Raw genomic sequence first — 27,395 nt, 5'->3', positions numbered from 1 at the left:
AGGGAAAGAAATTGAGACAGAAAGGCCAGAGAAGCTAAGAGGTTGGAAAGAAAAGCATGATAGCACAGCACAGGGAACCTCCAAACTACCAAAACTCAGTGAATAAACCCAGAAACAGCCTAAAGAGAGAGTTAGCAAAATATAGAAAGGAGGTGTGGTGTGTCAGCCTTGGCCAGCAGCCATGCACACACCCAACTGCTCGCCTACTCCCTTCTTCAACAGAGCAAGGGTGGGAAAAGGATGGAAAAGCTCACTGGCCAAGATAAGGATGGAGACTTTTCCATCCTGGGCAAAACAGACTTGACTTCTGTAAAGTCAATTCAATTTTACTACCAATTAAAACAGATTTGAAAAGTGAAAACAAACACTAAAACAACACCTTTCCCCCATGTTTTCCCAAAGCTTACACTTAATCCTTCACTCTCAAACCCTGGGGCACGGCATAGAGGGGCAGGGACGCAGAGAATGCTGTGAAAATGAGAGAGGGGGAAAAGAAGCTCCCAAGTGAGCACAAGGAAATTACACACACCAGAGCTCTATTAGGTAGGTTGAAGAGGACAGTAATTAAAGGATGGAGTCATTTGAGTTTGTGCCTCTTGCAGGTAATGATTGCAAGGTATTAATTACATTATTCCAAATTATTTTCCCAATAACCTCCTTTCATCAGAGTCAAGGGACTCCATCTGGGGAATATATCAGGATGTCAAGGAGGTTACTGTGGACAGTCAGCTAATGAGCTATTCTGAGACAAGGAGAAGCACCACAGAAAAACCTATGAGAAAACTCTTAGTTCTTATCGTCAAAGTGCTACTTGGTACTGCGCTGTACAACAAGGCATTTTTGAAAAAGATAAAGATAAAAGACCTAAGATAAAGTAGATTAAAGATAAGTAGCTTAATATAAAACTAAGTAGCTGCTCATCTGAGACATGAAGAAGAGAAAAAAATACAAGTCTGAAAGAAATCTTCGAAGCTCCTCAGGCCTATATTTTGCCTAAGGCATCCTTTAGCTAACTCTTAACTTTGAAGCTTCTTTCCAAAACTTTTTGGACAAATCCTCCAAATTATCAGTGCTGGTGCTGCTTCTCCTCATATTAGAAAGTTTTTGCAATGTCTAACAAATCAACTATGCAGCCATTTAAGTCATCCATCTAATTATTCATGTCTTACTTCAGATTGCTCTAAGCAACCTTGGTTGTTGATGTGTATTTTTCCTTTCACATAGTGCTCATGTGCTTTGTTTCCTGCACCCACCACTGTGAAATCTATAAACATTTTCATAATGAATTGATCTCCATCTTTAAAGTTGTGGCAAATTTTGTCCCAAGCATTCCAATTAAAAATCTCTCCTATAAAAGAATTGCCATCACTGCCTTTTACCTTACACATGGCCTCCTCCGTCTCAGCATTGGCACACACACTTGAGATTTCCACAGCATTTAGGCTGATTGGCTAAAAAGGCAATCTTTTAAAGTCAACTCTTGTAAGACATCTCCCTCATCATGGCAGGAGCCTCACCCTCTGCACACAACCTGCATTCAGGTACTCCACAAGTCACTGCAGAGTTTACTGAAATAATCTAATGTTGTATACGATGTCTAAGAAATGCAAAAAATGGCCTCAACAGTTCATATGTTCTGAAAATATCTTTCCAGATAAATCCTAGCTAAACATTCAATGTTTTTTGTGGCTACATTACCTTGTTTTGTGGCTACATTACACAGTCTCTCTTATCTTTTCCCACAGACAAGATACTTGCCTGCAGATGAAAGTCTTGCCAGGGGTCCTAAATGAACATCATTGCTCTTGATATGACTGCGTAAAAAGACATTATTTCTGTTTCTGTAAACCAAAAGGTCATCTAATTTGTGAATGACATGGTGATTCTTCCATCACTGCTTCACATATTTGTTTCATCAGATTTCTTCAGTGTATATTAACTTTCTTAGGCCACCACCACAAATATCCTGAAAGTCAAGCCCATGCCTGACTTCTAAAGAACATCCAACCATTCTCAATTTCCCTTTAAATTGTCACCTTCTATCAGACAGTTCTTTACTGATTTCATAGCCTTCATTAATCCACATTTAATTTTGCTACAGTAGCAAATTCCAGTATAGCACAGCAACATTATGAAATCACTCACTTTCCATGTTGGCTTTTTTCATTTATACAAACCATTTCTATTTAATTGAAGAAAATCAAAACAAACAAAAAAACCCAACAAAAATCCTCAGAAGTTCTACACACTGAAAACTTGAGAAAAAACATTCTAGGACGAGATTATTTGAGTTGTTTTTTCCAATATGTGAAGTTTCTTATCATTTGTTCAGAGCTGCCTATAAACAAGCACATTCATTATAACATCTCAATGACAGTAGTGCTGTTTAAAGAATTATGATTAAAATACACAGGACTATAATGTTTCTTGTAACTTTTTTCCACCTCAATTATAGGAATTAAGCTTACTCAAATACAAGGGGGAGTATTGAGGCTATTTAATGTGCAATTGACTCAGAAAATAATAAGTAATTCAATAGGGTGGAGTGTGTCCCAGATCTCCTAATTGGATCATTTTTGTTGCATTCATCATCATTTCAATAAATCTCACAACTGTCTCATCTGAAAATCTCTTTACTTGGTCATCACAACCATCTGGTGAGGTCCTGTGGCTGCTTTAGCTGAATGTAGGTTTCAAACTATGCAGTTTTACAAATTACATTGTAAGCTTCTGAAACCATGTCTCGACTTTGTCTCTTTCTCACATTATGTTTGTAGTGGGACAAGACTTTTTGATGTGGTTGAGAAAAATAAACAGAATTCTTGCACTTCCCATACAGAAGGAGAACAAGCAGTCCAGGAACAATTTAATGCCAGACACGGTTTTGCTCTCTGCCTTGAAATGAATATTTAATCAGCTCAAGAAATTGGCTTCCTGACCATCAGCACCAGTGGAATGATGACAGCATTCCAAGTCAGACTCTTGTTTGGCAGGTTTCTTGTGCCTCACAGCTGAGGCAGAGGGGAGACAAACCTCACACTGCTCCGATCATGATCAGTTTGGTAATGTAACTCTCTACCTGAAGCTGATGAAAGCACTGAAGACATTTTATCGAAAAGAAGCAGATGGGGGGAAGGCAGCTGGGAGTCAGAACACTGCCCATGTATGAGGCTGAGGATGAGCAGCCAGGTTTCACAAGGGCTCCTGCTCCCTTTCCCAGCCCTGTGGGGAAGGTAATACTCCTCTTCAGCTGTTAAAAAAAGTTGTACCTGCAGTGTCACCTGGACTCTTAGCTCAAAGTAAAGCTTCTGCGCAAAAGTAGAATAACTCTCCTCACAGTTAACTGTTGTTGACATTTTTATCATTTGTACTTTGCCTCATCATACTGCTAATAGAATAACCTGTCTCCCATTAGGGCTCTTTCTATGGTGCTTCTTTCACAGCTTACTTTCACATACTGCTTCTTATCTCCCACTATAATTTCCTACATTTTCTTCACTGCTTTAATCCCAGTTCCCATTCCCTCCTAAACTTTGCTCCCCATCTCCTTTTGAATGGCTATCATAATCAAATTGTAAACAGTGCTGCAGTTACCCTTGGCAACTGCCAGAGTGTTTTCAGTAGGCTTCCCAATGAACAGCTCCAATGGGAGTAATGAAGCTGAGGGATGAGTCAACAACAAAAAACCCTCACACTGAGCTTCAAAGGCTCCTTCAAAGCACTAGTTTTGCTATCATGCTTGCAACCCCAAAATGCCAAGTTCCTCCGTTCCCGCCTATTTACTTGATTACTCCGTACAGATACAACAGCACTGATCCAGTGGTAATTTTTTCCTCATTCATCAGTAATGAAAACAGCTATCAGAACACAGAAAAACTCTACCCAGTTCCTTTGTGGTTTTGGGAGAATTGAGCCCTATGCCACAGAGCTGGGCAGAGCACTCAAACTGCACAGCAAGCTCCAGTTTGCACCAAGAGTGCTGAAAACCTCTGTGTCTGTAAGTGTGGCTATTGTATAATATTCAGTGTATATCTGCTAGGCCAACAGGACAGTAATGGATCACAGGAGATATGAAGCATACCATTTTACCTAAGGAGAAAGAAAACAACCTAGTGTAAGCAATAAATCAAGATATTAATTCACAATATGTGTGCATGCTCTGTTTCCAGAGGGGGGAAAACGCACGTTATTACTTACTATAAACGTGTGCAACAGTTTAGCCAGATCATGCTCTGCTCCCCAACAGGGTTTAAGGCAAGCCCAGAACTCCACCTGATTAAGTCAGTGTACAAGAGATTCTGCATTCCCTACTCACAACTGAAGGACTAAGCAAACAAAACACAGGGTCCTATAAGTGAGTCCACAGAGTCATACCTCAGATTTATTGTGCTCATAAGTCCATATTATTGCTAACAAACTACAGTGACTTTGCAGGGCTGTCAGAGATTCATTAGGCAATGCCTGTTCATCCAGGATATCATTAAAAGCTAGATTCTAATGGTAACATGTCATGCAATACTACATGCTTAAACTTCAGGTAGTTATTTCTTCCAGCTAGAATCACGGAATTGTTTAGGTTGGAAAAGACTACTGAGATAATTGATTCCAGCTGTGCTATGATCACCACTAATCTATGTCCCTAAGAGCCACATCCACACATCTTTTAAACACCTCCAGGGCCCATGACTCAACCACTTCCTTGGGCAGCCTGCTCCAATGCTTGACAACCCTTTCCATGCAGAAATTTTATGGAATACCCAATCTAAAACTATCTTGTCCTGTAACTTGTTACTTAGGAGAAGTACTCCGGGCTACTACACTCCTTCCATGGAGCTGTAGGGAGCAATGAGGTCTCTCTTGAGCCTGCTTTTCTCCAGGCTAAACACCCCCAGCTACCTCAGCTGCTCCTCACCAGCCTTGTGCTCCAGATCCTTCACCTGCTTTGTTACCCTTGTCTGGACAAATTCCAGCACCTCAGTCTCTTTCTTACTGAACACGGCACTCAAGGTGTGGCCTCACCAGTGCTGAGTACAAGTCAATCACTGCCCTCGTCCTGCTGGCCACACTATTGCTGATATAGGCCAGGATGCCATTGGCCTTCTCAGCCATCTGGGCACATACTGGCTCACGTTCAGCCAGCTGGTCACCAACAACCCCAGGTTCTTTTCCTCTGAGCAGCTTTCCAGACACACTTCCGCAGGTAAGGATCATTGCATGGGGGCGCAGGACCCAGCACTTTTACTTAACCTCATACAGCTGGCCTCAATTATCCTCCACACACTTCAGGGATCTCCTAGAATGTTTCCTCTCTCCTGTATCATGTTTCCAGCAGAGAGCTGGTAAGTCCAAAGTACCCCATGAGAACAAGGGTTAGAGATCTTGACACCTGTCTCAGATGCTTGTGGAATATTTTGCCTGCTCCTTTATCCTGGTTGGATGGCCTTTAACAGATTCCTACCATGAAATCTGCCTCACCGACCTTCTTCCTGGTCCTTACCCATAAAGACTCAATTCTATTGTCACCATTAACAAGCTCAGGGCAGTCAAAGCACTCCCTAACATACATGGCTACTCCACTACCTCTACTTCCTTGCTTATCCCATGTAAGGAATTTATAGCCTCCATTCCAGTACGCTGGCTTCTGCTAAAGCTGACACTTGGAGTTAGCAGGGTTTCTGGGGAAGGGGAGGAAAGTTATTCTCTTTTAGGAAATAGACAGAAGAGCAAAGTAAGAGAAGAGACTAATGAATAGATGTACTATAATGGATGCATGCACCCACTTTCAGTGGACTATCACACAAAAATACTCACAATAAATCCAAGTTTTTTATAGTCTCGAGTGTACATAGATTTGCGTTTCTCCATGCTGCCACTGCTGTTGTTAGGTTCAGATTCGGCATCAAATGCAATTCTTCTGAGTTCAAATATGATATCCCGCTGAGCCTACGTCAAAACAAGGTTAAAAATTGATTAAAATAACTCATCTCTCACTTAATTAAACAATACCACAAAAGGTGTTTCAAAACACAGTATTCCTGCCCACTGCCCAAAGTTTTTTTGTCTAAATTCCCTACTTCATACTTGGGGAGACAGTCAGCAAGAATGACCTTGTGGTTCCCACTTTCAAAAGTCCTCCTATTTATAAGATTCACACATGGGTACTTAAGTGTTGACTTCCAGAAGCAGGAACCATGTTAGCAAGGCCTCTGACAACACAATTTTAACCACAGAAGCCAAGAGATCACACACATTTCAAATTAAGCTGGTACGTAAGCACCTTGCTGGATGAACACAAAATGACTCAGCACTCTGCATTCATTTTGGTAACTATCCATTTTTGCTACTGCAGAAATAGGCAGGAGAGGAATTACTGCAGCTGGAAATGTCTCAAGACAGTGATAACCACCCTACCAGCAATATTAACAACACTGTGTTAGGCACTCTCCATGAAGATATGTACTAATTTACTGCATGTACACTCCCAAGAGTCAAACTTCCATCTCAAACTTAGGAAGCACAAAATCCTACAGCATGATGTTACTTATGTTTACAACTATCTCACTCTCCCAGCTTCTCTTCTCCAAACTATTAGCAAGTCTTAAGATAACTTCAGCTTAAAAAAGAAATCAGGTTCCTCCTTGTACAGGGCCTAAATGGCCACAAAAATTAAAGAAACAAAACACATCACCCCTATGGCTCATTGACCCTATATTTAAATTTCTTGAATATCTTAGGGGAGTGTCACTTTTTGCACAATGAACAATATCAAAGTCAATGTCTGCCCACAGTGAGCAATAAACAAATGAAGTACTTTATAGGTTCCCAGTAACAAAACCAGGGTTTATTGTTATACAATTTAACTTCAACTCTACCACGCCAGATAGTTTCCATGCAAACATTTAATTTATCTCTACAGAAGCACTTCTAGGAAGGACCAAACAGAGAAGGGCTTCAGAGAAGGGCACAAAGGAAACAAATGCTGGACAGCTGCTCAGAGTTTCTGCGCAGGAAGACAGAAAATTCAGTTCATGAAACTACATGATAAGGAGAACTGCCTGGCCATTTTGTACTTTTATCACAAGGAATGAAATACCTAATGCATCTTCTTACAACCAAAAAACATAACCCAACTTGACAGACAGAGAAAATGAATGACTTATGTAAATGTTCCTAGCAAGTGTTTTTTTCCTGCATTAAGAGCTTTAGGTACATCAGTGAGAAGTTGTTGTCTTCCTGGTAAGACCAGATCATGCCAGATGCTTACTTGGTCTTGTGGATCCATTTTTGTCATCATTCTGTCTTCCAGAAGATTAAAGGTAAGTACTTGCAGAACATATAGCTGGTGTGCCATTTCATTATTGATGGCCCTCTGTGCCCTGATAACATGCTGCAAAGAAAGAGAGACAGGCTTGGGTGAATCAGAAGATTGCAGCGTGTGCAGTTAGAGGTTTCCATTCCTAAGGATGTACTTGCTATGCAATAGTGTATCTATACTTCAGAAATGAAAAAAACCAAACTCAAACAGCCAAGAAAACCTCAAACACCAACCCACCTCACCCCTGAAAATCAAACCAGGACTAGCACTACTGATTCAGATACTGTTTAAATAACTTAAGGAGACAGGACTTTACACTACATATAGTCTGTGCATATGCTGAGAAGTAGCATTAAAAAAACTGTGCTGAGTAGTCACTTCAAAGAAAAAATAATTCCATCCCAATAGCTTTAGAGCTCTTTTTTTTATTTATTTTTTCCAAGAGATTATATTAAGAAAATATTTAAGAGAGTAGCTGTCTGAGCAGAAAAGTATTCAGGCTGCAAACACAGCCAGAGAATACAGTGAATAGAATAGCAGGGCTCAACAGGAAGTCAGCATCACACCACAATCCTGCCTCTACTAGACAACTCCAATATGTATGAGGAAGACTGCCTAGAAATACATTAGTATATGATGCCCTATACATGCATAATTATCCCATTCAAAAAGCAAACACAAAACTGATGGACAATTTAAAAATCCCTGGTGTGCCAAAAAGACCAAGTAGTTCCATATGGGAAACAGATCCAGGCCTTTAAACACAGCAAAGGACATAAGGAAAGAGTCACCAAGTGGGAGCTGGATACATCAACAGTTCCAGAGAATAAAAGAATCTGTCTGCCAAAAGGCATTGGAGCATTTTATGACAATAAATAAATAATTATCCCTATGATTGTTCCAAACTTTTAAAGAACTCAAACAGCGTAAAAATGGGCCTTCTGAAATAAATTCTGGGGGTTTTATATGCAGTGAAATTATGATAGCAAATGAGAAAGTGTGAGGGGTTGTTTGTTGTTTGGTTCGTTTTAAACTCACTACAGAGAAAGATTTTTCCCTCATTCCATTGAAGATGCAATCTACTCAAACATCAAAGGCAAAATCCTTGGTTTTCCATGATAGCAGATGCAGGACTTTGATATTATTTCATTAACTATTTCATTAGCTTTAATTCATGCTTCTTGTGTGCAAGTCATGATGAATTGTGTCAATCAAGACAGAATAATCAAAAGAACCAAAAAACATGGGGGTATTTAATATTGTATTTTCATGAAGAAACCACAATTTCTGACTGGGAAAATAACCCTTCCAAAAAGCAGTTTTGAACCCATTCAACCACCATTCAAACCTTATCTTCTATAAAACAAGGCTTCAAACCATGTCAAAATATAAAGGCAATTAAAATGTATTAAGACCTATGAACACCAAAAATGGAGTCACCTTTTCTCTCTCCTACTCAACAGTAACTTTGACAACCACATACTTACAGTTAAGATGATGGAACGAAGCTGCTTTTGTGCCAAAATGTTTGCCATTTCCTGATTTAGTAAAAAAAAAAATAAAAATTAAAAAATAGCCAGAAGCAGGTATTTTAATGTCATAGCTAGAAAAACACGCTGGCTTAAAAAGTCTTACATTTCTGCATTGTTACTTATAAATGAAAGGAAGCAGCATATCAGCATCAGGACTGTATGTGTTATTTGGGGTTCACAAACTCAAAATACCATGAGAAGAGAGATCAAGATAGTTAAAAGTACATCACAAGCTGAGGGCTTTGGTGATCCAAAATCCATGGTGAAAGACTTCAGAAGAGACCTCTGTGGGTTCAAGAGAGTATTTACACACTTGTTCAAGCACAACCTTCCCCCATAAATACCGAAGGAAGCATGGACTGGAATCCAGCCAGGACTTTAAAACAAGATGCCATATAAAATGATTATTTACTTTGATATTTCAGCTGTTTTAAAATCTAACTTTCATTCAATAAATCAGCCTACAACTCAGTACTGTTTCAACAACAAATTACAAATTACAAATTCATTACAACAAATGATCATTCTCCCCTGTCTTTTAGTAGCAATGTTGACATTGGTCCACTCTTGTTTTAAATTAACTTTCTAGACCTGTCTGAAATCACTGTTGAGGTGAATATGATTTTCCTTTAACGCTTAAGCAGCTGATCCCAGCTGTCCCTGCTGCAAACTGTCCTACAATGCATAGGAGGGAATATTTTACACTTACCAAGCATAAGAGTCTAATCTTAACCATACCTACAAGAGCATACCCTGTTTTTAAGTTCCATGAGCTTTTCCATCAGTATAGAAATGTATGTATGTGTGTTTGTGTGTATGTATGAGAGATATGCTTGCACATGCTGAACTTTGTGAGAGCTGAAGACTAATGTAGAATAAATACTAGTCACTTTTATGTATAAAAATATCCCCTAGAAGACATGAAAACTGAGACTGTAACATTAAACATATGAAGGATGGATGACTAAAACACACCTGCAGAAAAAGTGTAAATAAAGCAAGTGTTAGGCGAGAACTTGCTCAGAAAAAGAAAATCATTCTTATTGTGAGATGGGAGGCAGTCGGAGATGTCGAATTCTTTTATTTGTGCCAGGTAAAGGCTGCTGCAACAGAACATGGCAGTGATAAAGAAGGAACAAGGGACCACAGACAAGAGAAACTCAGCTTCAGGTTTTAACCCTTTTCTGGTTGTGCAGGTTTCAATTGCACATAACAGCGAAGGAGCAAAGGAATGGATGACACAGATGGTTCAATCTCTTCCAGAAATGCGCAACTGAGCTGTAGGGGGAGTGCCAGGCACATGATATACTTCAATGTTTCTTGGAACAGACTGGCTGGATTTTTGTCAAACTATGCACCCATTGCCAAAAGATTAACAGGTACAGAATATAAGATGGTATTTCTGCATTCACTGCAAAGAAAATAATAAAAAAGAAACTCTTCTAATTACTTTTAGAAGATTATCAAATTGTTACTTCTTTCTTATAGCTATCATTTAAAAAGCTGTTATCGAGATACTGGGTTTTTTGTCACTGGACTAAAATTGATTGAAGCAACAAGCATTCAAAAAACCAATTATTGCATCAAAATTAACTTTGTCTCCAAAAAGGCTATATTAGCAGCTAATAAGCTGCCTCTTCTAATATAAGTGCTGTCCTAGCTGATGAGAACAAGAATTATCTGACCAAATTTGCCATCTCATTTCCCATAGCAACGTCTCTGCAAAAAATGCAGACAAATGCCAAAGAAGTGTTTCAAATATTCACAGTATCATTTCAATGTTCAAACTCTCAGCTCTTTCCCAATAGACTTTTTTATTTTCTTTTTTTATTAATAACCTAGGTTTCTCTAGATGATTTGGTCCTTGACAGGGGCAGAAGAAGCAAAGCAACCAGGGAGTCCTCATTAAAAAGAAAAATCTTGGACTTCCTGGGTTTTGCATTACAGAAACAGAGAGACAGGGAAAAAAAAGTGAGGGGAAAGAATTCAGACAGGAGTGCCAACTTAAATCCCTTCCTTAATTGCAGAGCAGCCATCCACATCATGCCTGTAAGTTGGCAGCAGAAAGGGTGCCAAAGTTCCCAGAGTCATATGAGTTTTGGTGCAGCTTCTCACTTCTAACAATATTAAGTAGTGAGTGATGAACATTAACTTTTGAGTGCCCATCACCAGATAATTGCATGAGATTTCATCACCTCGGTTCATTGTCTTAGAAAGACAGAGTTCAGTAAGTGCCATCTGTTAATGCTATTTGGAAGGCAATGGACACCTACCTTCTCTATTGTATGGTTTACTAATTAACCACAAGACAGACATAAAGAGAAACCGAACACATTCTGACTGCACATTCTGGGTTATTAAAGGCTGAGGAAAAATTTCTGCAAGTGTCAGAGCTATTATCCTTCAAAGCTAAAGCAGATCATTATCTCCTGATGATCATAAACTCCATGACTAACAGTTTTGTGTCACAGCAGCAGGTACTACAGGTGAAGTCTGCCTGGCTCACTGCCAGCCTCACTTGGTGGTTGCACTGTTGGCAAGATACAATTTTGCTTGCTGGCAATACACTATGTTAATGTCATTCAAGTAACACATGCCCACTGATAATACTAAAATCTTATCTACATCTGACACTGTTCCTCCACTTCAAATATGACAAGGCATACTTCTCACAGAAACACAGCAGCAACTATTCACAAATGCAAAAAGCAAAATATTTTGGTTTCTTACAAGGATCTATCATAAATTTACGCCAAAACTGAAAGAAAGGTTTTTATTCTAATTTTTAGTTAGGTGCCTTCTTACCCGTATTGGAGGAAGAAGGAAAAAGAGGGGGTGAGGGGTGGAAGAACCTTTTTTTCTAATTAAACCATGGGTTTACTTTTCCCTGTTTGCAATGTTAAAAATATTTTTAAGAACAAGAAACAAAATGCAAAAATACCAACAAAACCCCCCTGAAAAACCCTGATTAGGGCTTTGATGTTTGTTTAAACAGTCACCAGCATTTAAAAATGTAAATAAATCTAAGGAAAGCCCTTGTCAGAACTGATCAGCAACTCTCAGTGAACTTGTTCTGGACAGTAACAGTATGTCACCACAAGAATTATCATCACTGTTCCTGGTGACAGAAATGTTAAATAAATAAATGCCTAAATATGTTTTGACACAGGCTAGTAACTTTATAAACATGGATAAAACTTCACTATTTCATAACACTTCACATTCCATCCCCATTTAACATCAAGTAGCAATCTTGAAATATTTCCTGATATCTGGCACTAAAATAGCACACTATAAAAGTCATGAAATGCTTACATGGCAAGATATTTTTGTTTTCAAAAGAAACACACTTCTTAATAAAAAATCTGGGGGGAAAACATTCTACCAAAAAAACAGCCTGGGTTTACAAGCTGTGCTGGCAAAGATTTCAGTACAATAAATATTACAGTCAGCCACAGTCAATATGGTTCATATGAGGTCACAGGGAACTACAAAAGCATGGAAGAATGCTTAATCCCTCCTAATACTGGTGCAAGAGGGAGGTAGCTCCATGAAAATGAATTATATCCCAGCATGAAGAAACAGAACTCATTTCAGTTTGAATTAAGTGCAGGAAAAGTGTGATGGGACAACCGCAGGTATGAATATATGAAACACTTTTTCTCCTACAGATGCACAGGTATACAATCCCCATCAACTTACCTGCCTCTTGTCATCTGGTGCTTTAAGGAAGAGTGCATTTATTACCGCAATGGTGTACGTCTGGATTTCTTGGTCTGTCCTGTTTGGAACAATGTTGTACACGGGAGAGAAGAATACAAATGCACATGAGATGCAGAAATAGATCTACCTGCTGCATTTCTGCAGGTAGAAGTGGAGAAGCTGTTTGCACTTCATGTTAACCATGTATGTTAGGCGAGCAAGGTTGACCTGGCTTTCTTCATAATTGAGAGAGAGACGATGTCCCAAAGGGAGACTCCGAATTCAAAAATGGTGGAATGAACAACTCCTTGAACTGTCATTGACCCTCCTCTGATCATAGCAAGAGTCTCATAACCAGTTTCTGTCAGGTGCACAACAGCTGGAGATAGGAAGAGGAATCTTCCCTACAGGCTTCTGGAAATGAACGTGCTGGTATTAAAGCTTTTCAGGTGCATTGAAAATGTCCCAGGTGGGAGACAAGCATAACTATGCACAGTATGTTAACTCTATGCTGCAAGAGGACACTTCCATCCATTTAACACTTCACATTTAAGAAAAAGCCCTTCCCTTTTCAAATATACATTCAGCAAAAGTTGAACAATTTTTGTCTTACACACTTCCCAGAGTCTGGCAAGCAAAACAACCCCATCTGTATGCTAATTAAGCATTTCATTACCACAGGGTGCTCTTCTCGTCATTCCCCACTTCCAACCACATAGGTAGCTTATGGAAAAACAAACAAAACAAAATCAAAAAAGCCCTAAAACCTAATGACCAGGCAACTCCAGAAATATTGTTACCAGTTATGCAGTCACTTGTAGTGGAGGCAAGAATCATAAAGGAGGTTGCTGGTCTTTATACTACTGTTTTTTCTCCAAATGTTGTGCTATTTTCGAGGGGAAAAAATATCCACCATATCAAGCAGTAGTCAAAGCCACTCACCCCTGCAGATGTGGGATCAGCTGCCCAATTGTGATCTCCTGTGCTACCTTCTGGTACAGGTCATGGCTATTGAGCACCATCGATTCCAGGATTGCCAGCGACCGTTGCAAGATAGAGATGTCCGAGGCAAATTTGTTCACGTAGCTTGCTATCTGCAAACACAGTCATTCAGAGAATTTGCATCTTGTCATGAAAACAGGGAAAGGTAAGAAAGAAATGTGTTAGCATGGTTCAGAAAGGCATTAGATAAAAGGTAGTCTTGTCCACATGCCAGTTATCAGTGAATACCTGAAAATGATCAACCAGGCACAGTGCATACCATCAAAGAACACAGTGGCACAGGGTCTACAGCTGGCACAAGTCACCAAAGACTACTGTCAATATTCACATGACTGAAATGTATGCTTCATCATTACATTACAAACATGAAAAATCAGCATTAAAAAAATCAACAACTCTATTTTTTTATGTAGAAAACTTTGTAAAAAACAAGGAAACTAGTTCTCATTTTCTCCAGAAAAAAATTGTACAGGCTAAAAATATCTAGGCTTAAGGCAAATATTTCAAAAGAGAAACTTATAATCTAGCTTTCTGGCAAAACAAAATCTAGAAAAACATGCCTTTTTCTTCTGCTTGGTGTTACCAATAATGCTGAAAGCTCTTTCCAGGTTACCAATTAAAACTCTGTTGATGATCAGGACAACTAGTTCCATAACTTGGTCTAGAGTCCAGCTTTTCATTAATAACCTTCCCTTTTACTGCAAGCTGCCACAAGCAAATGGCACATTAATTAAAACCAAGTTTGACCTCTGCTATTTTGCAGTGTGGCAATGACAAGCTGCACACTCATCTGCAGAGCCAACACAGCTGTGCAGTAAGATGTGGCAACACACGTTCTCAGCATGCTGCCCAGCCCATGTACCCAGCTTCCCGGGAAGAAACCTGCCTTCTGCTGATGCAGAAAGTGAGAACTGCAAGGGTTTTCCTCAAGTACTCCAACACCAGCACAGTCCAAATGAAAGGCACCCAAGAAAGTACAGACTCTACTGTGACCACGGTTACTTGCTCTCTACAGCCAAGTAACAGACTACAGTGGCCTTGTCTCAAGTCTGATATATTCCAGAAAATTTCACACATCTCTTCAGTATTCCTGATACAAGCCACTACTGTAATCATAACTACTGTTTCCAATTCTGGATGCTTGCTGAGACCTAAGAATTGTTTCCCTTTACGAGGAACAAAGGCCAGCCCTATGCTTGGAAAAGCTGTCCAGCTGCCTGTAAAACCCACATTAAAATGTTGACACATGGACAATGGTATTGTTCTGCACTTGTGACATATTAAGTAGTACTGAAGAAGCATAACACCCAACTTTGGCTGGAGACAAGAAAGAAAGAGGGACAGATTTTTCTTTTTCTAACCTATTACAGCATTTTTGCTTTTTGCTGTTTGCTCTGCTACTTGGTTTGCATTACCACAGCAGGAACATCCTACACCAAATGAAACTCAATTCAGAGAATATACATTTACTTTACTTTCTGTAAATAACCAAGCCATGAATGCATAGAAAACAGGAGCAGAGAGGAAACTCAATTAGCCTTTTTCTATTTTGGACTCTCAGTATCTTCTCCCAGCAAGTCCTGAGCCAAATAATATTTACAATAGTATACAAAGCACAGAGCAGCAATCTGTGTGTCCAAAGCACTGTGCTATCCAACCTCTGTTAGTGGTAATCCAGATGTATTTTGATGCATTGCAGCTAGAGCTGCCAGATCTCCACAGGGCCCACGACAGGGGCAGTGTATGCACACAGCAACTCTGCACTGGTCACACATTAAACCAAGTGCCCATGGATGCCTCAGTTTTCAGGCATCCAAGGATTGCTTGTGCAGGAGGAAAACTATGTGTCCAGACTGTGTTCGAAATTGCCAGATTTCTGTCACCTCTTTAGGAGCCCTGACATTTATGAATTATTCTTGGTGCAGCAGCTCCTTCGGGTGGCAGTTAATGCTTCACTGGGATATAACATTTTCATACCAGGGACCTGCAGAAATGTAACAGTATAGATAACTGGAACCTTCATCTAGGAAAGGCTGTCTTAGCCTCATTTATTCTCCTGACCTTGGACCATAACATCTTTTAATCATCAACACAAACACAAGGTATAAAGTTGTCTTGTGTGTTTAAAAAGACATAGCATGCTGAACATAGATGCAAAACATCTGCTGGGTAACTTGCATGTCAAGCTGTGTGTATTCATAACCACCTTGCTGAAGCATGAAGTCTGGCCAGAAATAATAGGCTTGTCTACCTTGAAAAATAAGTCATGCAAGTTCCAGGGAGAACAAAACTGCATTAAAAAGAAATTCTATTCCCACACTTGAAGTTCTGGATGTGGGGAAAAAAAAGAGGGCCTTCTTGAGAAGAGACAGGAATCAACAGAAGTTCAAATCTGTTATTGCTGTTTTCTCTTTATTAACCACCACACACAGAGAGGGCTTTCAACATCCAAAACTAATCCTGCATTCATTTATCAAAAATTCCAATTGGTAAATAATGCAAGCTCAGCAAAATACTACATTTTTTTCAGAAAGAAGCAACTTGATTGCTTTGCACTTCCATATGAAAACCTATCACTTGGGTGTGCCTCATTAAGGATAATATTATTTCTTCAGCAAAATACCTGTAACCTTAAAATCTGCATATATAGCCACATACAAAAGAAGAGTCTGGGTGCTTAACTTCCTTTCAATTTCAAGGGAAATTGGAAATCAGACCGTGAATTTAGACATTCATGCTCCTTTGAAATAGGAGCTAAATACGTAAACTGAGAGTAGATGAAAAACCTATAGCAAACTGAACTACACCATCTGAGTCCTCCTCCTGGTTCAGCATCACTTAAGGCAAAAGAGAGAATTCAAAAGTTAAACAAAAAGTTGTTATATACTACTACTACTTATTATTATTATTACTACTATCTAAAAGCTGCACCAAAAAAAAAACACATAGTGGAAAAAAAAGTGAAAGAAACAGATACGATTTTCATTATGCATGTTCATTAGTTATTTGCCTGCACTATCCTGTTGTCAGAAATGTACAGAAAAATCTGTCCAAGTTGTGGTCTCTGTTAAGATTTAGTGCATAGTAAATTTTTAAATGGTGCATATAATTTAAAAGTAAGGAACTAGAGCTGCACTTGACTACAGAAAAAACAACTGACAGTTGTGACATACAGAAATACTTCTATGGCTGCCACCCTGTTTTCTGCACAATATATTTTAGAAGGTAGAGTAAACAATTTGTCAACACTAAGGCTCTGCATCATACACTTATGAATCAACAATTATATAAGTAATTTTTAAAGATTGTTTTAAAATATCTTAAACAATACTACAAACTTCATTACTTCTCTTGTAGGAACTAAAGATGGATGTACCAAATTTGTGTCGTGCATTTTTGTCATGGTTTAGGAATGTTATTTGCCTGTTTAGTGCCCCCATTGAACACCCCAAACAATGTGTCACTCGCTCACTCCCCTGTATTTCCTGTGGCAGGCCTGAGGAGAATTGGAGGCACTGAAGGTAAACATCATGGGTTGAGATAAGAACAATTTACTGGAAACAGCAATGAAGCAAGAAAAAGAACAGTAACAGCAATACTACCAATAACAGAGGGCACGAGAGAGATGAACGCTTCACCCACAAATGCTTGCAACGTGGAAACCGGGAATACCTGAATCACTGCCATGCTATCCCAACCCAGAAGGAACCCCTTCCCCTGTCCCCAGAAAATGATTTGAGGTGGTATAGAATAACTTCTGGGTCCTAGCCATACCCACTCCTGGATAGTGCAAAATTTAACCCTGTCCTGGCCAGAACCAGGACAATTTTGATAACCTATCATCGTGACTTTTTCTAAGAACTTGGAATCCAAATCCTTTAGGCAGCTATGAAATCTGGAAATAAGCTATATATCAGCATAAGCAAGAAAAAGGTCTTGAGAGAACTTTGCATATTATGAGGAAACTTTTCCAAATGATGCTATTTTCCCTTAAAATAGGGAACAAAGTACTCCTTGAAAGTGACAATCTTACTTGCTTCACTTGGAATAGCAGTCTTTAGGTACCCAAAGCATGGGAGAGAGTGCATCCAACACCAAGCACTTATTCATTAGAAGCAGTCAAGGGTTCCTCTTGGGGTATCCTTCAGCTTCTAAATTTTTAAGTTAAAAACTACTCCAGAAAAAAATCAGATTAATTCAACCCCATTCAAGTTTAGCTTTCATTTAACATGAAGGACAGCTTCAAAGGCAGAAGCACTTGATTGCAAGTTTCCCCTCCGCAGAAACTTATCAACTCCCTTATCCATCCCATCAGTCACTTGAGCAAGCCCATCAAGGACCTCAAGTGGCCTGTCAAAAGCCAACGTCAGAGAAGCTAACGAGGATGAAGTTGCAGATTGCTGCCACAGAGATGAGACATAGTCCAAAGGTGCTCTGCTAGGTTTGTCCCATGCCCACGCTGCACCACTGAGGGCTCTGCCTTTCTGGCTTCCAACTGCATGCAGATCAGAACACTCCTGAGCCTCTTTCCTCAGCCTCTGTCATTCTCTGTCTCTCTGTTTCTCTTCTAACTCTCTGTGATCTAATGAGAAGTTTGAACAGAGAGAAATGAGAGAGATGAGAAACCTTGCCCCAGGAAGAGAAGAAGAAAACCTCTGTTTCCCAGAGATGGATTAAGAGAACTTCTGCTTTCATGCTAGAACAGCTCATCCTTAGAACGGCACCCCATAAGTTGCCATGGCCCATGAAAGCAGCTGTGGGAAAGCTGTAAAGCATGAGAGGGACTTTCACACAGCAAAGAGATTTCCCTTGCCCGGGTGGCTGATTCACTGTGTCACTGAAGCCACAAGAGAACTTTTCTTGTGGAGATGTCTCCACAGCATGGCAAGAGAGACTCCTCTCTCTAAGAGAACTGAAGAAAGACTATTCTAGAGGTGGTAAACTGACTGAAAGTCCCAGATTTTGTCTCTTTACATTGTCAGTGGGAAAGAAAAGAGGGTGTGAGGGAAGGAGAAGTGTTCTGAAGGCTTTATTCTGATTCTTATTATTCTTTCTTTTAGTTCTGTTAATAAAGTTTTCTTCATGCCCTTTAAACCTTTGAGCCTGCTTTGCTCTCCTCCTAATTCTTATCTCACAGTAGAAAATGAGTAAATAATTCTAGTAGGTGCACTGGCATTTGGCCAGCATTAGACCCACCACATTCCCCCATCATTCTTCCTTGGTCCCTTTCTTGCTCAACAGTTTCACTCCTGGTTTTACCTGCCAGTTTTGGTTTATATAGGTACTTTGGGAAAATGCTTTTATTTATGTCTTTTGGTTGTTTTGTCTTTCTGGTGTTTATTTTTATTTTTATTTTTATTTTTTTTAATTGGGTCATTATCCAGGGAAACCTATAGAAATGCTTGACAGAGGAGATGAGCCATTAACAAGGGGAACACAACAATTTCTTCTATTGTTACAATACAGTCTGCAGGGCAAAACTTGGACAAAGACATTTGTTTTGAGCCAATAACAAAGTAAATGCTCTAAACTAACTTTAGCAAGTTTCTTCATATGCTCCATAGTAGGCTCCCCTAGAAAGCAAGGCATTCTGGACTTTGTGTCTCCTGCAGTCAGTTAAAAGCAGTTGTAGAATTTTCTTTACCATTAGAAGGTAACAACAATTGTCATCACAACCCACCTGGACTGTGAAATTGGAAAAGAAATTCAAAAACCAGACCAAAATTCAGATCAGTTACACTATTTTTTTTTTCTTATAACCAAAACTGAGGTTTATTATCTAAAGTATCTAATGCTTTTTTTTCCTAGTTGATCCTTCTTTCACTTTTGGCAACAAAAGTAAATTTCTGCTTTCCTTTGATGGTAGCAACTTTCTAACAAAATTTAATCCCTTGCTCTGACATACTCTGCTAAAATGAAGGTTTCATTGCCACAGGTTATATCCATTTAATTACTGCCTCTGATATTATTTTAGCGAAGTTACTGATATCTTTTGAACCCGTTCAAATACACTTTAAGTTATGATAAATTCAATCAGGGTTGAAAATTCTTTGTAAAGAAGAATTATGTGGTTTTGGGGGTTTTCTTCCCCAGTAAATGAAAAATGTTGAATCAGTAACAAAATCTTTTTCTGAAGTTTTGCAAATGTCTGTACCTAAAGAGTACTACCATGTTTCTGCTGCTTTTGTGCATCTCTGACATGTAAGTAAAGAAGGATATGTTGCAAATAGTGAACAGATCTTTTTCAAAACCACATACCTCAACTGCAAAATTCAGAGGGGCAAAGTTCAGCTTGATTAACTCAGATCTATCATCCTAATTTCAAATTGTAAACTAACTCATTTCTCTTCTTCCAATACCCCAGAGGAAACATTTCAGTGCTGGGCTTTTTCCTAGAAATATGGCATTACTCATTTTAGTTTACATACATCAAAATACTAATTTTTTGCTTTAACTGTATTTTATCTGCACAGGGAGGTCACAATGTAATTGAATAAGCAATTTCTCATATAACAAGCCTAATACTGTGTTGAATTCAATTCACTCCAACTGATTTCCACAGAAGTTGAACCAGATTCTGCAGTACAAACATTTATAGTTTGAAACAGCACTTTAATCCCGTTTTCATGTACCTTTTTTTAACCACTGACCTAAATAATGTACCTGGGAAAAAAACAAAGAAGGAAAAAAAGAAACCCAAATCACAACTCACCTCAAATATTTAAACTGATATAGAACAGATAGCATTGATTCCAAATTTACCTTTTTAATGAATGCCACAGAGAATGTATCCCACGATACAATCCCATGATCCATCAGCTCAACAAATGCAGTCAGTGTAAAGGACAACATATCTCCAAAGCTGCAAGAGACAGGAGTCATGACACATTTACCAGTAATGCAGCAGGGCAATGACTGAGGGAATAAAGCAGCAGGAAGCTTTCAGAAAGGCAGGAAAATGAAGCCAATTATGGACTAAGAGGTAGCAGAAGAGCAAGAGAGGCCGTGCTATAGGTAGTCTCCTACACAATTTAGCATGGATAACAAGAATAGTCTACTGGGAGGAAAACAGTTGTAAGAGAAGAAGTAATCCCTATGAGAACACTGCATGCAATGCTCAAAAAAAAAAAATCAGTCCAAATTAAACTCCTCTCATAAGTTCAGAGATTTAGATCTAACAGAGGAAAGAACTGAACTTTTTCCTTAGCATTTATGAAATCCTCCTAATTGAAGACCATGTAGAGGCGTCACATTTTCGTACCTCTGCATCAAGCAAATTGGTGGGAAGTTACAGCATTGTTTATTCCTTCTCTTACAACAAAGCAAATATATAATCTCTTCTGGTGCATTTTTAAAATATATCTTGAGCAGCAGCTTTCTAACAGTTAATGCCTTGATTTCTTTCTTTAAACCTGGAGATGCATCTCTTTTACTCTATCTATGAGCAACCAAATTGCAAAGTGTGCAGTTCAAATTATTTAGGTTTTGCAGGCCACTACCCTGCATTTTACACCTGTAAATTTAAAATTCAACACATCTTTGAACGAACTCAAGTAAATTCAAAACTACTTTAAACTCATCAGAGATGATATGACTAGATGCATGGGAACTTTTCATGTTAAACCACAACTTTTAAAGATTAGCTTCATTTCTATACATACTCAGGGCACCAAACAGTCAGCAGCCACAAGGATTTCAGTGGAGCCCTCCCATGAGATAACTACTCAGTACGAAAAGCAGTGCAGAGATCCTGAAAGGGAATTATCTTCCAGGGCATGTCAAACTGCCTGCAAGGTACTCTGCCAGTAAACCATTAAAAACCAAAATTATACAATCAAACAGCATGAAAAAAGTCCCAGTGGTTTTAATACAGCAGATGACACCTAATAAAAAGCATAAAAAAAAACCTCTGTCAGATTGGAACTGCAAAACTTGGCATGTTGAAAACCTGAGTCCAATAGTACAGCCATAGTCAATCAATGTAATTAACTGGTGTTTCTTGATCTGTGGTTTATCCTACTGTCCTGCATGAACCCAAAACAAAAAAAGTGAACATCCACTCAGGTGGAAGACATTTACAGCAGTACAGAGGAATAAGGCTGACAAATCAGCTTCAATGCAGCAATTCCTGTAGCTGGATTTTGTTTAATCTGCCATTTAGGGATATCTGATGGCAGGATGCAACCTTTAATGGCTTCTTCATTTAAGAAAGGACATTTTGCCAGAACTCCTGAGATTCCCTCCACCAAAAAGACCCTGTCATTCCTGACATTTTGTGAGTAAAACCCAAAAAACACCAAAATACCTTTCCCTTCAGTAAATTCAGGTATGCACAGTGGCTCTGATTACTTACAACAAAATGGAAAACCTACACCAAAGAGCAAACAAGAAAAATTATGTCTCTAAAAATCCACTGTAACTTGGCAGGGAATACTTTCTTCAGCAAAAAAATGGTCTAGAAGTTATGGGTTTAGTTTTGGAGGGCAGAGGATGCTCTGTTGCCTTTTTTTCTTGTTGTAGCTGGTTTGTTTGTTTGGGGTTTCTTTAATATTGCAAATCATTTAAGAAGCACATTAGATTTAAAATGTCACCATTAGCATTCCAAATAACGAAGGATTTCATATTAAGATGACAATAAGACTCTGAAGGAAATTTAATCAGCTCTGGTCCTGTCACATTCCCCAATTAATTCCTTTTGCATAATATAGTTATTTATGAACCCACAAATAAAACAACAACCTCAGGAAAGGCTTTCTTCTAAAAGCTTGTAGCAAATCCTAATGCATTTTCATGACACAATACTTCTACTAATGCAAGGAATAGTAATATTATAAATATTAATGTTATTATTAATTAAAACTAAACAAGTTTCAAATATTTAATTAAAAAGGTAGGCCATATAGGTTGAAAAGTAGATAAAAATCTCTCCCAGTGTTAAACTAAGCACATAATCTGGCAAAGATAATTTTTCTCATCTATTGTTTTAAAATTTTGTCAGTTAACCTGTATTTAGTATATGAATGCTCTTCAATAAACAAATGGTGCATGAAAACTAATCCCCATCAAGAAAAGGTAAAGTTTAGAGGGCTTACTTAAACTGCATTAAACTTGGGCATAGATATTCATCTTCAGAACAGCAGTGGCTGGAATGCAAAGGGATCAAACTAACCTGGATTCACCAGTCTCATTAGGTCTTTTCATCAAAACTATTGATCAGTCCTACCAGATTAATACGGATTAATCCATGCTCTTCCACAGCTCTGGGGAATAAACTGAGCTAATGGAGCTGACAATTCTAGTTCGAATGTACAAACCTAGTTTTAGCAGATCTGACAGTGATACAACCATTTGGGATCCAGAAGGTGAAAGCACTTTTCAACCTAAAATGTTCAGACACCTCATCAGATGTCACTCGGGTGACTCTGCTTCAAATAATTAATGACTGAAGAAGTGCAACACTGGGACTAATCAAGCAGCAAGAAATACTTCACCTCTCTTATTATGCAGCACCACACATAGACACTGTGTCCTTCTAAAATATATGGCTGTACACATGCACCTGCCCACGCACGGATACACCAAGTGCCACTGCAAAAGTCAAAAGCCAGGCTTAAGGGATAAGCATTAGGAGCAGCACAGCTAAAGATGAAAGCAATCTGCAGGGTAACTAGGGCAAGATAAGGATTAAAGCATCTGCAGGGGGAGGGGAAGGGTGTTGATTCATTGTTAAGTGGTTAAACACAAGCGGATAGGTAGAAATAGACTTTCAAGTAATTTGCTTCAAAACACACACACACACAGACACACTCACACTATTAAGAGCAGCAGACAGAGGCTAGACATTTCAAGGTAATCAAAGCTGGTTTATAAAATTAGCAATCTTTGAAAAAAATGGTAGGAGCTGTTTAACTCAAGACTTCTGTAAGGGTTTTGATCATACAAAAAGTCCAAAAAATAATGGGGCCTCTTTCTTCATAAAAAAAATTTAGAATAATCTATAACTAAGGCACAACAGTTCTGTAACTATCAAACTCTTGCTGCTCTGGCTAAATTACTTAATAGTTTGAAGACAATTCCTAATGAAGATGCTTTTTAATGCAGCAAGAGGGGAAAATGATCAGAAAGACGTACTGTGTAATTGCAATTTCATATCTCATTAATGCTGACATCTTAATAACCTTTGCTCTCAGGCAAGCTACTTCTACAAGCCCTCCTGAATGCTGCTCTGGCTCTTGGATGCCTTACATTGGGACAACTGATGAAATTTCACTGTTCTTTGCTGACTCTCCTCTTCTAACCCACATTATGAGAGCTGGACGTGAAGCATCTCCTCACCCACAGCAGGTCCTGGCAAAAGCCTGCTGGGCAGCAGAAAGCTGAGGTTTGCAATGCCATCAGCTGTCCCAGCATGAGCCATTCCAGTGGATGGCCATGCTCTAATGCAGCCTGTGGGTCCTCAACCTCTCTGACAAACCTGCCTGAAGATTAAGGCAACAGCTGCTTTCTGCATCTCCAGGCTTTAGAGAAATACCAGGTCAAACCTGTTAATTTAAATTCCTAAGAATTCTCTGTATTCTTACCTTAGGGAACTGTGAAGGAAAAAAAACCAAACCCAAACCATTCCACACATTTTGATACGAATGTGCCTGTGATACTGATTACCACACCTGTCTCTCATATGCCTTCCTAGTACCATTTCTACAGGTTAAACCATCTTTTTATCCTGTGTGCTTATTTTGAAAGATGCCTAAAGCAACTTGGATTTTCGAAATAAATTAATGGCAGTTTAGCACCCAAATCCTCTAGATGTTTTTAAAAAAGAAATTTAAAAATTCTCAATCTATGTTTCACACACATAACAAAATGGACATTTTATCACTGTTATGGAGGGAAAAATACTTGGCTGCTCAAATGATTATGTAAATCAAAATAATTAGTCAGGCTCATCTGTCATCAGGTAACAAACAAAGGAATACAAGCTTTTATCAGGATCATGCTTTATATGAAAAATACCTTTGTGTAGTGGAATCTAGAAATTAATTGCTTCTTCTCTGTGGCAACCAGCAACAGAGCCATCAGCCCACTGGGACTAGAAGCCAAAGAATGCACACCTTTACACAAACCACTTTCATGGGCAAAACAGAACCAAAGCTGAGCTCTAATTTTGCAAGGGGAAGCAGCAAAGAAACAATTTAATTGGACAGGAGGTAACAGGAGAGTAGCAGCCTACTACTAAATGCAGGAGTGGTTAACTAAGTCTCTTATCTGGGCTCACAGCCCAATACTGGGCAGCTGAAAGGCCTGACATCACTGAGGTCAACATCAAAGAGTAAGAACAGCTTTTTAAATTGGAGCTGTCAAGGATAAATGGCCATGAATAAATTTAAACAGGGGAACAGAATATATCTAATCATCAGAAGACAAGAGCTCTGGAAAAGGCATGGGGGCCAGAATCTAACTAAGTCTAAAATGAAGACTGATGTAGCAGGATGTTTTGCCAGCACAGTGTGAACTTTATATTGCTATGGATTCTCTTCACTGCTTCTGCACTGCCCTGTTTCTTCCAGCAACCTTTCCAAGGGTAAAACTAAGCCACGGCCGAATCAAAGCAGAAGCAAATCACACCTACTTGGTACTTAGTACAGATGAAAATGATGGAACAATCTGTGTAGTAGCTGCCCCTATTTTTCTAGATGATTACAGAAAATACACTTAAGTGCTACACAGCAATTGACACAGATTTTTTTCTTTTTCACTGTGCTGGCTAAGCACTACCGAAATATTTCTTTGTGGTACAGTTTTGCCGCATCATTAAAAGGGGCCAGCCTTACTGATTTCAAATCCCTTGCATTCCAAGAACAAGAAATAGCTTTGTAACCCTAGTATCAGGGTTTCACTATGTCTGAAAATTAATTTTCATTAAAGAAAACCAAGGTGTGAATTTTAAACATAACTGTAAATATTCTTGAATAAATCCAAGTGTAGATACTCTTACTATGGAGCATGACTAAATCCACTTAAAGGTACATTAAGCATGGGAAACTAGCCCAGAGGAACTATTACACACTGAAGATGTGATTAGAAATACCTTTTTTTCCTTATTCCCCATTTTTAAAATTCCTGGTTTTGTTCATTTCATGGCAATTTTCTCAAACAGACAACGTTTCCTAAAATCCCAGGCATCACTATGCTGGAAAAACACCACTCTCCAATTAGTTTGGTTTGACTACAATTTAGCACTGCAATGCAGAAGTCAATTAATAGAGCTATTTCATGGGATTTTAAAAAAATTATTATGTCATCCTGTACATCCAAAGTAACTTGTTTTTTTAAAATGAGCATTTGATTCCTTTAAGTATCTTTATACAAGAAGATGGGAAGTGGATGCTGAGAAATGTTTTAGTTTAGTTCATGCTATCAAGCTCTGTGGGGTATTTTACCGTTCTCATTTCACTAGATCTTTTCCCACTAATACATGGGGGAAAGGTAGTCAGGATGTTGGATAACTACCCTCATAGAACACTACTGTAAACACTTTACCTTCAAAACATATGAGCAAGCCAGCTTCCAAAACTATTGGTTCCACATCCTCAACAATGTCTCTGGTATCTTTTTCAGTACAAGCCCCAAATTCAATAATTTGTGTTACTTAATTGTATTATCTTACATACTACTGCTGGAAATCAAAATATTAATCTTGAGGAAATAGAAATATTAATATCTGGGTACCCCCACGTAAACTGAAGTTCCTATTGACAGGATTTAACTCCCAAAGTTAGAATAAACTTTAGTCACAGACACATTCTTTACTACTGTATCAACTGATGTGATACATCTACATTGACCAATAAGGATCCTCTTAATGAGGATCAAGTGGGTAAAACCTTGTTCTCATGAGTAAACAAAGCTAAACTGTGTAAAAAAAAATCAGGTCATCAGTCTTGGAAATGGAGAGATGGTGAAAGACTATAACTATTCTTCCACAAAGAACTATTTTCACAGCAGTGAAGAAATGCCATCTAAAAGGACAGGAGATACCTTGTCTCAGCAGGGGTGATCACAGAATCACAGAATTTTTAGGCTTGGAAGGTATTTCTGAAAATCATCTGGTCCAACCTGCCAAGGCAGGGTCACCTGGAACAGGTTACTCAGGAACATATCCAGGTAGGGTTGGAATGTCTCCAGTGAGGGAGACTCCATGAGCTCCCTGGACAGCTGTTCAGTGTTCTACTGCCCTCAATGTAAAGAGGGCATGTTCATCATGTTGAGGTGAACTTCTGGTGTTTTAGCTTATTGCCACAGCTTCTTGTCCTGTTGCTGGGAACCATGAGAAAGAGTCTGGCACCATCTCCTTGGCACCTGCCTGTGAGATATTTATCTCCATTAATGAGATCCCCTAACAGTCTTCTCCACACTAAACAGGCCCAGCTCCTGCAGTCTCTCCTCTTGAGATGTTCCAGAGCCCTAATTATTTTTGCAGCCCTCCAGTGGACCTGTCCCAGGAGCCCCACGCCTTCCTGGTACTGAGGAGGCCAGACCTGGACACAGCACTGCAGATGTGACTTCACTAGAGCAGAGAGAAGGGGAAGCACCTGCTCCCTCGACCTTCTGGCCTCAGTCTTCTCAGGATACCATTGGCCCCCCTGGCCCAGGGCACAGCCAGCTCATGGTCAAGTTGTCATCTCCCAGGACTACCAGATCCTTCTCTCCAGAGCTGCTCTCTACTCGGTCAGTCCCCAGCATGTACTGGTGCTTGGGGTTATTCCTCCCTAGGTGCAGGACCATACACTTCACTTACTTGAACCTCATTAGATTTCTCTCTACCCAATTGTCCAGCTTTTCAC

The 27,395-nt window shown here is 39.1% G+C and overlaps 1 protein-coding gene across 1 annotated transcript in view; it reads right to left on the bottom strand.

Annotated features, from left to right (window-relative positions):
- ELMO1 (engulfment and cell motility 1) overlaps nt 1-27,395 on the bottom strand; it is a 300,985-nt gene that overhangs the window by 177,936 nt on the left and 95,654 nt on the right. Inside the window, exons 8-13 of the mRNA XM_005428655.2 lie at nt 20,314-20,413; nt 13,492-13,643; nt 12,550-12,628; nt 8,803-8,853; nt 7,265-7,387; nt 5,812-5,943 (exon numbers count right to left, since the gene is read on the bottom strand). Of these exons, the coding sequence (XP_005428712.1) occupies nt 5,812-5,943; nt 7,265-7,387; nt 8,803-8,853; nt 12,550-12,628; nt 13,492-13,643; nt 20,314-20,413 (637 nt within the window). The remainder of the gene's footprint in view (nt 1-5,811; nt 5,944-7,264; nt 7,388-8,802; nt 8,854-12,549; nt 12,629-13,491; nt 13,644-20,313; nt 20,414-27,395) is intronic.

The sequence above is a fragment of the Geospiza fortis genome, unplaced genomic scaffold (genome assembly GCF_000277835.1).
Source record: "Geospiza fortis unplaced genomic scaffold, GeoFor_1.0 scaffold255, whole genome shotgun sequence".
NCBI classification, from domain to species: domain Eukaryota; kingdom Metazoa; phylum Chordata; class Aves; order Passeriformes; family Thraupidae; genus Geospiza; species Geospiza fortis.
This window is presented reverse-complemented; position numbering and strand designations above follow the sequence as displayed.